The sequence below is a fragment of the Ursus americanus genome, chromosome X (genome assembly GCF_024610735.1).
Source record: "Ursus americanus isolate L20-20 chromosome X, mUrsAme1.1.p, whole genome shotgun sequence".
Classification (NCBI taxonomy): Eukaryota; Metazoa; Chordata; class Mammalia; order Carnivora; family Ursidae; genus Ursus; species Ursus americanus.
Window position 1 is genome coordinate 109,954,458 of NC_142164.1, and position 14,063 is coordinate 109,968,520.

At 41.6% G+C, this 14,063-nt stretch overlaps 1 protein-coding gene across 2 annotated transcripts in view; it reads right to left on the reverse strand.

Annotated features, from left to right (window-relative positions):
* Positions 1–3,591: 3,591 nt before the first annotated feature.
* SYAP1 (synapse associated protein 1) overlaps positions 3,592–14,063 on the reverse strand; it is a 29,625-nt gene continuing 19,153 nt past the window's right edge. Inside the window, exons 6-9 of one of the 2 annotated variants that reach the window (XM_087860147.1) lie at positions 9,832–9,980; positions 8,412–8,470; positions 7,852–7,999; positions 3,592–5,278 (exon numbers count right to left, since the gene is read on the reverse strand). In XM_087860147.1, coding sequence (XP_087716273.1) covers positions 5,154–5,278; positions 7,852–7,999; positions 8,412–8,470; positions 9,832–9,980 — 481 coding nt within the window. In that variant the 3' untranslated portion in view covers positions 3,592–5,153. Of the gene's footprint in view, positions 5,282–7,851; positions 8,000–8,411; positions 8,471–9,831; positions 9,981–14,063 lie in introns of both variants that reach the window. The other variant, XM_045778011.2, reaches the window with a different exon arrangement.

The window sequence follows — 14,063 nt, forward strand, 5'->3', positions numbered from 1 at the left end:
GAAAAAGAACCCAGACAATTCCACCCTTTCATTTTTCTAAGGAAGCAACTGAGTGCTCCCTAGTTATCTTGCCCAAACAAATCTTTTTCCCCCAGGCCGTTTTCCCCTGGGCCCGGAGCTTTGCAATTCTAGCTGCTCTTCAGAACAACTCAGGAGTTTATAAAACAAAAAGAACCCTATGCCCGGACTATACCCCCAACCAGTTAGTCTCTTTGGGGGGTGGGGCTTGGGCATCAGCATTTTTAAAGCTCCCAGGTGGTTCTCAAGTGCAGGGTCACTGCCTTAGGCCATTCACTGGCTTAGCCAGTTCCTAAAGTGAGGTACTAAGGACTGTAAGACATGCATCCCATGTTGTTACGAAAAGACTTTTGTGTGTTGTCCAGATTTAATAGTGTCTGTTTTCATGCCTTAATTTCACAAGCACTCGTTTTGTTAGTTCAATAAACAAAGAACGCTACACTAATCTTGCTGGTGGCATTTTTAAAAATAAAGATTTTATTTATTTGACAGAGTGAGAGAGAACAAGCAGGGGAAGCGGCAGGCAGAGGGAGAAACAAGTTCCTCACTGAGCAAGGAGCCCAATGGGGGACTTGATCCCAGGACTTTGGGATCATGACCTGAGCCGAAGGCAGACACTTAATCAACTGAGCCACCCAGGCGTCCCACATTTTTTTTTAAGTAAACTCCAGGCCCAGTGTGGGGCTTGAACTCATGATGCTGAGATCAAGAGCCACACACTCCACAACCTGAGCCAGCCTGGTGCCCCAATGTTGTATCTTGTGCCACACTCTTTTGGTAGAGGGATACGATTTAGCTCAGTTCCTCCATCATGTTTTTACCCTGCAGTGTCTCCATGAGAGTTAATGTTGTTGAGTGATGTAGCCATTTTGCTGTCTCTGGATTTTTGCACTAAGTGCAATATGGCACAGAATATTATGTACTTACTGGCTATTTTGATGATTATAATGTGGATACTTTAGTGGTAGTTACCCAAATCCTCCATTACGTTGAATTGATCTATTATCTCTATTTCCTAGGTCACAGATGTTTTATTTGTATGTATGTATGTATGTATGTATGTATGTATGCATGTATCTAAGCGAGCTCTAGGCCCAGCATGGGGTTTGAACTTTTGAACTCAACCCCAAGGTCACGAGTCACATGCTCTACCAACTGAGCCAGCCAGGTGCCCCCATTAGGTCACAGGCTTAAATTTTTTTCCCCTCAGCTTTATTGAGAACTGGTTAACCTTGGTGAGTTTTAGCTATAGCCACAGCAGAAAGCATCATCAGTGCTCATCACAGTTATCAGGGAAGAACAAGACAGATCAATGTTACTATCACTACCAGAGGAGGGAAAAATCCTGCAGTAGCTTTAGAGTAAAAGACCTGCTGAGTGGATTAGAATGATTTTTTAATATGAAGGACAGCCCACTGCACTTGAGGTGAAGTCTACAGTGAAAGTAAAATGTTTTCTTAAAACTCAATACCTTCTTCTCAAGGGAGTTTTAATTCTAATAGAAGCCTACATACCGGATAACTTTGAAATATTTACAGGTCCTTATTGGAAGAGAATTTTTAGTTATTCAGGAAAAACCATTATAACATATCTTATCACTAAAAATGAGGTTTATTTATTCAGAACAAAGTGGAATATAGTTTTTTCATATTGGAAATAAATCAGAATCCACTGAGTAAATGCTGTTAAAAACTAATCATAGTTTAACAACTGAAATCATAAACGGCTTCATCTGAACAAATCCCTAAATGTAAAGACCAGATAAACAATTGATGATTTATAAGAAATATGTAACTGCATGTGATTAAAGCTTCATGAATATATGTCATCTGTCATGACTCATTAGTTTTCTAAGCACCATCATTTTTGGGTATTGTAACATGTGCTTTGTAATTTTATTTTCCTATCAATATAGTCTGGAAATAATCATTTATTAAAAAGACCTGTTCCCCCACCCCCAGAATAAAACTGATTATATAAACTGTATCAAAATTCCTACCAGTCATATTTTTCAAAGCTGAAACATAAATTTGCTAAAATTAAATGCACCTAATTTTTACAGTTGAAAAAGGTTCTACTTTAAAATGGAGGGGAAAGTCTATTACCAGAAAGAACCATTATCAAATTATTTAAATTATAGAAGCACATTCACAGTCCTGGTTTTTATACCAAAGTGGTCAAGGAGGGAAAAAAACTATTGCAAGTTGGATGTGATAGTAAGTTTTGTTTTGTTTTTTTTGGTAAACCTTTAAAATGTCCTAAAAATCCTATTTGTAATAATAGTTTGTGAAAAACCATCTTGGCTACTGTAGGGCATCTGAAAGCACTGAGTTATAAGTATCATTGCTCCTTATCTCTTAAAAGATAAGGTTCTCTAGCTTAAATTTTCAAAACTTAAAATTGAGATTTCCCACTTCGTATAAAAAGTTGCCACTTTTGCATATAACGAGTTTGTGACGTTGTAACTGAGTTGGCTGTGGCAAGAGCATAAGCTCCTGCTAAGACTGGCTGCGTCCTGGGACTTGACTTGCTTGTCATGAAGTGCTGTAACTGCAAAGAAACAGTTTGCATTCTTGTACGATAAGACTCTAGGTACCTAAAACTGGCCTTAAAGACATAGTTTGGTTCCATACTCTATTACTTTTTCAACTATTTTTATTTGATTTTATGTGCATGAACGTGCCATACATGGCCCCATCCATCCTCTATAGCCTTCAGGGAACATCAGCCCTCTGATGCGGCTCAAGAACCTCAGAGAAAGCTTGTGAACATGCGAAACAGTTCTCAGGGAGCCTTATCTGCGCTTTGTAGTGTTGACATTTTCCTCTGAAATGTGTGACATGAGAGAGATCTGACTTAGCACGATTACTCATGGTCTCCCTGGGAGCTTGGTTCCTCTTTATTTGGCAGTGTGGAAAGCAGAATCGGCAGCAGGAACCGACTGGAACAGCAGAGGAGGCATCTGTAACACCAACTAGAAAGACACCATCATCCAATGAAGCTAGTGGAAGGGTTAAAAGTAAAAACCACCAGCAACCTTGACTGCCCTGAGGGCACTAGTACGTCAGTCCAATATGCCTCAAACTGTAAAGCCCATTCTAATCCCTGGGGGTCTCAGTAACCTGCAGAGTCTGGGCCAGCAGGTCTGTGGCAGGGCCTGAGACCCTGTATTTCTAGCAAACTCCTAGGGCAGGCCATCGCTGGTTCCTGAGCCACACTGTGAGTAGTGAGGTATAATCCCCACAGTATGAAGCTTATGGGTTTTTATGCTCAGCACAGCTTGTTGGCTATCCCCCAGGCATGTAATAAATACTTAGAAGTTTTCCACTTAACATGGTTACAAATTATTTTTCCCTTTAAAAGAATACACTTTGGTTACCTGTATCTCTTAAAAGAGAACATTTTACTCCTATTTGAATCATAAAAATACAGCATAACTGTATTTTTATGCTGTGTATTAAATCTTATTTTAGCCTCTTATTTTCATAAAGCAATGCACAATTAGGTTGTTTTTAAATGCAATAAGAGTATCACATAAAGTTGATAGTAACAACTATAACATGTCTATTGTCATTTTAGTTTTTTTTTTTTTTTTACTTTCTCTGAAACCTTTGCTTTTTTGTATTTATTCAACAATGTGAATTTTAGTACATATACCAAGAGCCAAGCACTGTCATATTCTGATCTGCTTACATCCAGGACTTTTAGCTACTTAAAAACATTTTACATGTTTCCTTCCCTCCAGAACACTCTACTTTAAAAACACCCAAACTTTTTCCTTCAATAGGATTATTTTAGAAGTTGCCAGTCATCATCTCTGAACCCAAACTCAGTAATCAGCAACTGTGGCACCACAAGTGGAAATCCCTTGATAATGGGGTCAGTGGTTTCATAGAATACGTGAGTTTATTGCTATAACCCAAGGGATCCTAGCTGAGACAGTCTGGCTCATTCACAAGTGTGTACACCAAGCTACAAACAAGAGTAAAGCTTGGACGCACACCTAGTTCTCTTGTTGATTATACCTTTGCCAGAGGACCATGGACTAATTTTCATGGTATCAGTTTTTCCTACAAAGGATTGTCTTAATTCTATTCCCTTTTATGAAATAAAGTTTCCTTGAAAAATATGAACATTCTAGGAAGCAAATGCCTTGGAAGTGTTCGGACATTAAGACACCTTGTTCTTTTAAAATACCATATCTTATGAGCATGGGCCTGCTGGTGTAGCAGAATACAAGCAGGACTGAGCAGTGAAGTTCTGTAAGTTGTGCTAAGAGGAACACAATTTTATAAGGACAGATGGTTTAATTAAGACAAACAAAGCTGAAACATTTATATGTGGTGATAATTTAAACAAAAACGAGAGACTGTAAGGTGAATGGGCTTGTGAAGGTCATTAATACAAAAAGGACAAAAGGCCCTACTTTCTACAAAAACTGTGATATGGAATTTAGGAAAGCAACAATATTAAATGTGGTATAGTTAAAACAAACAAACAAACAAACAAACAAGAAATAAAGAAAAGGCCCCAGAGAAAAACAAATGTTTTTGCACAGTATTTCTCAACGTCAAATTTTGTGATGTTTACACCATTAAAATCAACATAATTATCTTACCTTTTGGCTTCTAGATGGAATTTTAGAAAATACCTAGCAAGAAAATAGTCTTGAAAGTGCTTCTTCTTAAGTTCTTTGGTACAATTTGGTCATTTTGATAGTTATCAATCCATTAAGAACTTCAACATACACGTATCAGTGAAAATGCAACAAGAAGTACAAATGTTTAGAAAAAAACAACTGAAGAATAAATTATAATTCTGACCTCACGGAAAACAGAACTCTAAAATTTTACTTGCATTTCTGTGGCAAAGACATCCACAGTGACTACACGAATATCTCTAATTAGATTTATATTAAAGAAATATTACATAAAACATCCCTTTTTGATTAGAGTAACTATTCTATATATGTTTTTTTAAAAGCAAAAAAGGCAAATTTCAGCTTGAAAAAAGAATAATCTTGAATTTCATAGTTATACCCATCTTTTGTGCCTTCTGATTCAGTGAGTGTCGTCATCTAGAATTTAATGTCAGTCACAGAATGTTAAGCATTATTCTTTTATTTCAGGAAAGAGCTAATTTTCCTCCTGCAGCATTTTCTCTATTTCCTTATCCCAGTTTTCATCTCGTTTCTCCGATTCTGTCACCACTTCATATTCCTGAAGTTCCTGTTGTAGTTCTTTTTCCCAATCTGCAGAATCTTCTGAAAGAAACAAATGAGAAGGAAAAGATTCTCTCTGAATTCACAATGCTGGTTTTAACAACTCGGTCAAGTATAATTCCCTGTGGAAGTCCTAGCCTTGGCAATTTTTAACATCTCAAGCTTCCTCGCCATGTCTGTTCAGAAAAATGGACCAAATTTTAACAGTAACTGAAAGGAAATATGATTAGAAAGATGAATCGGGTAAGTGCTATACTACTGGGTATTATTTTGATTTCTAAAACCTCTGCTTTTCCTTATATTTAAATGGACAGTTGATAATTAATATTTGGTTGCAAATAAATTTTTACCACTATCAACAATGACCATGGTAGAAAAAAACAGCTAATGTTTCTTGAGCACTCAATGAGCTGGGCACTGTGCTAACTGCTTTCTACATATCACTCCTTTTTTCCCCCCCATCTTTAGAACAATCCAAGAACTAGATACACTGCTGCACATTTTACAGGTTGGAAAACAGAGGCTTAGAGAGGTTAAGTGACTTGCCCAAGAACACACAGCTTGATAGTAACACATCCAGATGGAGCCACGCTTCACAATCTGTGCGTAAGCACTTCAGCGTCATCTCCCCAGAGTGGCAACGGATACCAGAACCTGAAGTCAGGAGGTCTTTTGATGAAGCCTGGCCCTGCACACTGGGCTCCATCTACGCTCTCACGTTCCTCTTCTGCACTGAGATTCAGAACTGCAACTTTCCGCTTAGACCCTCAATATATGGGTGTGGGAGGGGATTTTAAGTAATCTCTACCCCCAAAGTGGGGCTCGAACTCACGATCCTGAGATCAAGAGTCACACGATCCGCTGACTAAGCCAGGTGGGCACCTCCCTTTTCTTCTTTTAAAAACAAACCTTGGGATGCCTGGGTGGCTCAGTAGGTTAAGCGTCTGCCTTCAGCTCAGGTCATGATTTTGGGGTCCTGGGATCGAGCCCTGCATCGGGCTCCCTGTTCAGCAGGGAGCCTGCTTCTCCCTCTGCCTGCTCTGCCTGCCGCTCCCCCTGCTTGTACTCCCTTCTCTGACAAATAAATAAACAAAATTAAAAAAAATAATAAAAACAAACCTTAAATTTAGTAGCTATAGAGAAAACAAAAACCCAATGTTTTCATTTTTTTGGCAGCAGAGACTCAAGGGGAAGGACACGGTATGTTGCATGGCAAACCACCAATGTCACAAATATTTATTAGGGGCTTACTGGGTGCCAGACTCCATGTCAGGTACTGTGGGATGACCAAAACAAGGTGTAATTGCCCTTGAGGAAAACTTACAATTTAGCTGCAGGGCCGAAACAATGAATACATAAAAGAATATTATGTGGTCCAAATTATAACTCGGGCAGGAGTTCAATGAAAGAACAGCTTGCCCAGAGCAGCCAGCCAGCACCTTATGAATCCCGCCTCAGGGCAACTTCCAGTTTCCTGCGGGGTCTGTGCTACTAGCCATCACCGGCAAAAAGGGAACCAGCACACAGGCTGCTCTGGCTGTCGCCTACAACACACGGGACTCTTGCCCCCCGTCCCTCCGCGGTGGCCAGCAGTCATCTCTATCAGAAACAGATGGGGGAGGGAGGGGTCTGAGGTAGCTAGTGAGCCCAAGTTTTCACTTCCCCTCTGGCCTCTCTTTGCCCCAGAAACTCTTCCTACCTCCTTCCTTCCCAATTCTTTCCTCCAGAGTCCCTCCACAGTGTGCCATCAGGGTTCCAGTTCAACTCTGGGAGGCTAGTTTTCTCACGGGTGCTCTCTGTACAAATGGGGGAAAGCCGGCTTCCTGAGTACATTGTAAGTCTCAGAAGGCTTCATAAAACACTCTTGGTTTGATGATGATTAACCCGAGCCTTTGCTTTTCATCCAGTAGAAAGCCACTCATTTGTCCTGATGTGCCAAAGAAATCAGCCGCCCCCCGCCCCCAGCTTGTACTTTGTCTCTAAATTATTATTTTTTTAAAGGCAGCATGCTCCTTCCCGAGGCAATGCTCCTGTGGCACAGAGCAGCAGGGAAAAGAATCTTCTACATCTAAGTATAAAGTCAAGGGGCGCCTGGATGGCTCAGTTGGTTAAGCATCTGCCTTTGACTCAGATTACGAGCCCAGGGTCCTGGAATCGAGCCCCATGTCAGGCTTCCCGCTCAGCAGGGAGCCTGCTTCTCTCTCTGCCCTTCTCCCTTCTTATGTGCACATGCTCGCTCTCTCTCAAATAATAAAATCTTAAAAAAAAAAAAAAAGTATAAACCCAAGTAGAAGGTTAGAGGATGCTGTCTCTAAGTGAAAGGGTGTGCACTCTTTGTCACCTGTCGCTGGCTACATGTTCTTGCGGCTGAGGTGCCTTGGACCAATCACTTATCCTCTCTGGGCTCAGTTTCTCCTCTCTACACTCCTGTGCATGCTGAGGCAGGGGGATGTGAGATCTCGTCACGTGTGCTAGAATCCATCTTCTAATGGGGAACAGAGAAGCAATTCTGACGCAGAAGTTACTGTGTTTGTATATCTGCTTCAGAATGACATTTTCTACAATCGACTTCGGAATCGGAAAAGAGCACAGCTATTTTGTTTGTCTGGTACCTTCTAGAACGGCTGTCTCCTCCTCCTTTTTGTCAAGAACCAGTTGCTCCATTTCCTTCCTCAGATCCTCCTGATTTAAGTTACAGGCATCAAAGGCGTCACTGACAAACTCAGAAACCCCTGGACTGGTAGAAATCTCCTCTTCATCCTGAAATGCAACAAAGGAGCTCTGGGAATGGTTTTCTAAGCGGCAGTTAGCGCAGCGTCCCTTTCGTCTCCTTCCTCCGCTAGTCAGATGCTCACTGCTCTCTAGCCTTCTAACCTGCGCGGCTGCTTGGGAACCAGATGAGCTACCACCTGAATCCACTATGCTTCCTCACAGTTTGGGCCACTCCAGTCACTCAGTCCAATTCCTGAGAACACATCTAAAATGACTGATACCAGGGAATCGCCTCATGTCTCAGCTACAGGTCCCTAAGTACGCAAGTGCTGGACCCCTCTTCTTCAAAACAGATAAGACCCATATACTTAAGCAGTTTCAAATGGGATCTGAGATAGTTAACACAGAGTTACTGCATTTCCAGACATCAACTACTAGGTACAATGTAAAACTGTATTACCTCTTGAGTTTTAAGCTGAGATTTGATTACGACAGGTGGCGTTTTGGGCCGTACTGCCTCTAAGAAGTGAGAATAAAAGAGACAAAAATTGCTTGATTCAATTCTGAATACATATTATAGTAACAACTAAAATATCCACAAGTACGACGATACTACATAATTTTCAGAAATGAGCTCTTATGTTATGCTTTCAAGAAATAGCTAGGTGAGACCATTTCAACTCCTTTCTTTTGGGAATATTTTTTTTATGTCATCCTATTTGATACTCCTCATACAAGATTTCCAAGCAGGAAATAAATTTTGGCCTCAGTGTTAACTGAAATCAAATTCAGGAATAGTTCTGCTCCGTCTTTTAGGATAATGAGAATTCAGTTATTTATCAAATTTTCCATTTGTCACGAATGCTAGAAAGCACAAAGCAAAGTGCAATGCTCAATCACAGCTTCCCCTCTTTCTCCTGGGCCACATTTTCTATCTTATGAACCTTACTAGGTTCATACTAGGCATACAGTCTTTACTGAATCCTGTCTTAAGCCCATTTTGTGATACAGGCAGTATCTGCTAAAACAGCATTTTCTAATAAAATCAATGAAAATAAATAGTAAAGAATAATAGACAATTGGGATTCTTTTCAACACCCATATGCAAAATGCCAAATTTTACTGTGTAGAGCACCTTCATTACATTTCCCTGACCCTAAATGCAGTGTCAGGTTCTTTTCTAGTGGTCTGTACAACCCGTGCCTTAGGATACATGGTTTTGCATAATTATTTAAAATTCCACGAACAGGTAAGTCACTAGTTGTAATTAGTACCTACACACAGGTGTTCATGAAACGTTAAGATTATGACACAAAATATCTTTCTTCTTATTTTTGAATACCTTCCTTATTTGAATTACTATTACAGATCTTAAATTGCTGCTGGTATTATAAAACACTAGGGGTCAACTGTCATGATAAGAGTCCAGTGTGCAACGTAACGGTGCCTAGGTGTGAGCTTGACACTGTAACTTGGCGTGGAATGGAGCTCGGTTCTGCTCTACAGAGTACAGTACTAGGGGAACATCGGCTTGGAAGGAAGGCAGAGAAACAAAGAAAAGCAGTAGACTGAATCCGTAGAGGACAGAAGGTATAAAATGTTACACGGTGAAGGGCAAGGAGGGAGAAGTAAAAAGAAGTAAAAACCCCGAAGACCAAGAAAAAGAAGGCAAGGGAAAGCAAAGCTTGGGGAAGACGTGACAGCAGGGTCAGAGAGAGGGCAATGAGAATGAATATTCCTCTGGAAAGAGTTTTCCAGAAGATGACAATGACATTTTTGGTACGTACAAGATGACAAGCTCATGAGAGTCTCTAAGAGTATTTTAAAAGTAACTTTTTTTTTTTTTTAATTACACACGGTGAAGTCTTCTCTGAATATACCTGTCAGTGGCAGGTCTTCCTCAACGCCATGGTTCTTCTCCTCCTTCCCGGAGGCCTGCTGCTGGGCGGCCAGGGCTGTGAGCTGGGCTGACTGCTTAATCAGGGAGACCCGGTAAAAGTAGTTCCTCCAAAACACTTCTTCCTTCACGCTTTTCAGGACAGACAACAACACATTTGAGAATGCGTGCAGCGCATACAAATGCACGCGGGGGTTATTTGTTTTAGTGGAGGTGGGAAGAGATTTTTTCAGGGCATTTTCAAATCTGAGTGAGGCTCAAAGGAGATTCTCACTTGCTTTTGTTTTTTTTTTTTAAAGATTTTATTTATTCATTCGACAGAGATAGAGACAGCCAGCGAGAGAGGGAACACAAGCAGGGGGAGTGGGAGAGGAAGAAGCAGGCTCCTAGCAGAGGAGCCTGATGTGGGGCTCGATCCCATAACGCCGGGATCACGCCCTGAGCCGAAGGCAGACGCTTAACCGCTGTGCCACCCAGGCGCCCCTCTCACTTGCTTTTGAACCGGAAGCCGTGGGACAGGACAAAAAGAATAGCTCTCTTCTCCACAGCAGCAAAAGGTAACTCACAGAACACAGATGAAACCTCTGCATTTCTTGGGATTTCAATGACACCAACACCGTGTCAAGCAGGCACTGTTATGAGACTCAGCAGAGGCAAGCAGGCACTGTTGTGAGACCAGCACTTCAACCTGGGAGACTGCAAGTGCAGCCGGGACTGCACTGTATTTGCTGTTTACCGAACAATTAAGAGCTTTCAAGCAGTGACAAGAAAGGATTGTGGGTGTTGTTTTGTTATGAAAGGCAATGTCTGGCAGCATGCAAATAACTAGCAATCAGTACGAGTTAGCAGTGAGGTGGGAGATGACTGATAAGAAGACTGAAGTGCAGTTCAACCTGAGAACCTTCAGTGGTCCTCAAACTTGTCTGCATATGAGAATCATCTGGCAGGGGGTGCTGGTGACCAAGTTGGGTAAGTTGAGTGTCCACATGGGGCTGGCCTGGAATGGGGAGTGACAGCCTGAGCCGGGAGAAGAGGGTGTCTGAGCAGGGGAGGGGGTAGTGGTGAAATGGAAGATTGGGTACACGCAGGGGGTTGACCAACTAAATAAAAATATTAAGGATAGTGCAAGCCAAGTTTCTCGTGGTCAGAGAAGGGAGTTACAAACATTGAAAGGGAAAATTCTAGAATGATCCCTGTTGTGAGGTAGCACCATGAATACACGGTTTTCATTCAATAGGGATGCAAATGAGTGTATGTGTATATACATGAGCACACAAATATTCCCTAGCTCTGACCACTGAGTGAACCAAGGAGTAGTGACACCCCAATAGCAGTGAACATGACTAGTGTTCAGATCTCGGTGTCTGTATACCATTTTCCACTAAACTGAACCAGAACTCTTTGGATAACTGGCCAATTCCAGGGTTATACAGGAGAGAATAAGATGAGCCTGGACTACTCCATACCAGAAAGCAAGGAAGCACTTAAAAGAATGATGAGAATGAGTCAAAAAGACACAGAACCCAACTTGAATGGGCTCCCACTGGCCAAGCTGGTGGTAATCTGAGCATCAAAATAAATAACGAGAGCAACAGATTATAACCATTGCATAAAACAGAACCATGAGTCTATACAGATACAAATAAATACATGAATACAGTCAAATTCTGATGAGGAACAGAATATTTTTACAGAGTTCAAAGTACCTCCCCAGAAAATACTTACTACCTTCAAAGAGGAAAGCGGTAACTTTACAGTCAAGAAGTTTGGCAGAAACCTCTTTAAAAAAAAAAAAAAAATTAAGAAAAGGGGCGCCTGGGTGGCACAGCGGTGAAGCATCTGTCTTCGGCTCAGGGCGTGATCCCGGCATTATGGGATCGAGCCCCACATCAGGCTCCTCTGCTGGGAGCCTGCTTCTTCCTCTCCCACTCCCCCTGCTTGTGTTCCCTCTCTCGCTGGCTGTCTCTATCTCTGTCGAATAAATAAATAAAATCTTCAAAAAAAAAAATTAAGAAGTTTGGCAGAAACCCCCTTCATCAAGTGAAGTGACCAAAGTGTGGACAGTAACGGGACAAAATGGCAGTGTGCACACCTGACAGGATGCAACAGACTGAAGGACACTGATGGGACATGAAAACTAAATGCAACATGTGAGTCTGCACTGGGCCCTTTTGCTAAAAAGGACATTGGGACAAATGATAAAACTCGAATGGGGTCTGAGAATCAGATGGCAATAATGCATAAGTGACAATTTCCTCATCTGAATGGTTATGTAGGGAAAAGCTTTGTTTGCAGGAAATATGCACTAAAGCAGTCAGGACTGATGGAGCACCAGGTCTCAAATGAGTGAAAAAAAAAAGTTTTTATGCTATACCTCCAACCTTTCTATATAAAGGTGTCAGTGCTTAAAAATAAAAAACGATGACTATGCTTTCCACAGAGAATTAAATAAAATCTTGAGGGTGGAAAGCAAAACAAAACTCAACAAAAAACATAAAATGTTCACCCCTATTACCTAACTAGCAATGGCTTTGGTGACCTGTGGAGTATGTGCAGGGCTTTTTTTTTTTTCTTGCCTGGAGGTCCCTCATTTTGTGTTCCCAAAACATTTTGCTAGTAGAAGTGACAAAATGGTAACAGAATGCCTCTCTACCTGTTGGTTTACTCGAAGGGATGCAGGGTCTTAGAATGGGGAGACACTTGAGGAAGAAATCATGACTGAAAAAGATGTTGAAGGAGTAGAAGAAAATCAATGAGAACTAAGAGAAAAATCTGAGACACAGGCTTATGGATGAAGGCAGGACTTGCCTTAGGTAAGACGTAAGAACACACGGTTGTCACACCTGTGAATGGTGAAGTTGGGCCAGGAGACTAGCTTTTTAAGTGACAAAGGCTAGGGTTGTTTTTTTTTTTTCTTTTTTAAGAAAGGGAGTGGGGGAGGGAGAGAGAATCTTAAGCAGGCTTTACACCCACTGTGGAGCCCAATGTGGGGCTCAATCTCACAACCCTGAGATCATGACCTGAGCCAAAATCAGGAGACGGACACTTAACCAACTAAGCCACCCAAGCGCCCCAACAGAGGCTGGCTTTTTTAAGCGACAGAGGCAAAATACAAGATTATCTACATGGGTCAGGCTAGGTAACAAGATGACATGCTGCTAGATGCAGCCCATCTTTTCTTTCATTAATTCCACCAATATTTACTGAGAGCCACATGCCATCAGGCTCTATCCGGGTGATTCAGGGACGAATAAGCCAAGTTATCTGCTAACCCAGATGGTCACCGGAATAATGACCTCTTACTTAAGTTCTTACTATGCCAAGTAAATAACAAGTAGCATTTCCCAAACTCATGTGGTCTCACGATTTTCTTTTTGTTATAACATCCCTTGGAAACAGTTCAGCAGGAGGGAGACCTGGCTTAACAGCAGTTCGTGAGGTGTTATTGTCAACCACAAGTTTACCTAGGCAAACAAGAGTACGGCGGTGGCCACTAGATAAGCTAACAAAATCTGAGGCAGCATTAAAAAGCAATGCAAGGAGCACCTGGGTGGATCAGCTGGTTAAGTGGCTGACTTTTGCTTTCAGCTCAGGTCATGATCCTGGGGTACTGGGATTGAGCCCCGCATCAGGCTCCCTGCTCAGCGGGGAGTCTGCTTCGGGATCCCCCCCACCCCCCATCAGTAAGTACAATAAATAAATCTTTAAAAAGCAATACAATAAATACCTATAATGTGCTCTTCTGCAATTAGACAACACTTTACATTCACTTCGGAGAACTCACTTTTGGAGGTTAAACACCTGGATGGTGAGGGGCTACAGAGATGAAGATACCCGGGGAACAACAACAAAAAAGAAATGGGGCTCTTTCCTTGGATAAGTTCAAGAATCTTACACTGTTAACATCACCATTAGACAGAAGTGAGCTTAGCTTCACATGAGGTAGTGAGCTGCATGAATGTTTTCAAAGTCACTTAACTCCGAGCTCTATGAAATATCCAAAATGAGAGAGGTGTATCACCAATCTACAGCAGATTATGGGCAATGTTTGCTCTCAATAAAAACAAATATCTGGACTGTTTCCTTTCCCAGAGTCTCTCCCTCTTGATGTAAGAGGAAGTGGTCACAGAGGCACACGAGAAATACTCTGTTACACTCTGGACGGAGTCACAATGCGCATGACATATAAAGATTCTGAGAGGGATGCCTGGGTGG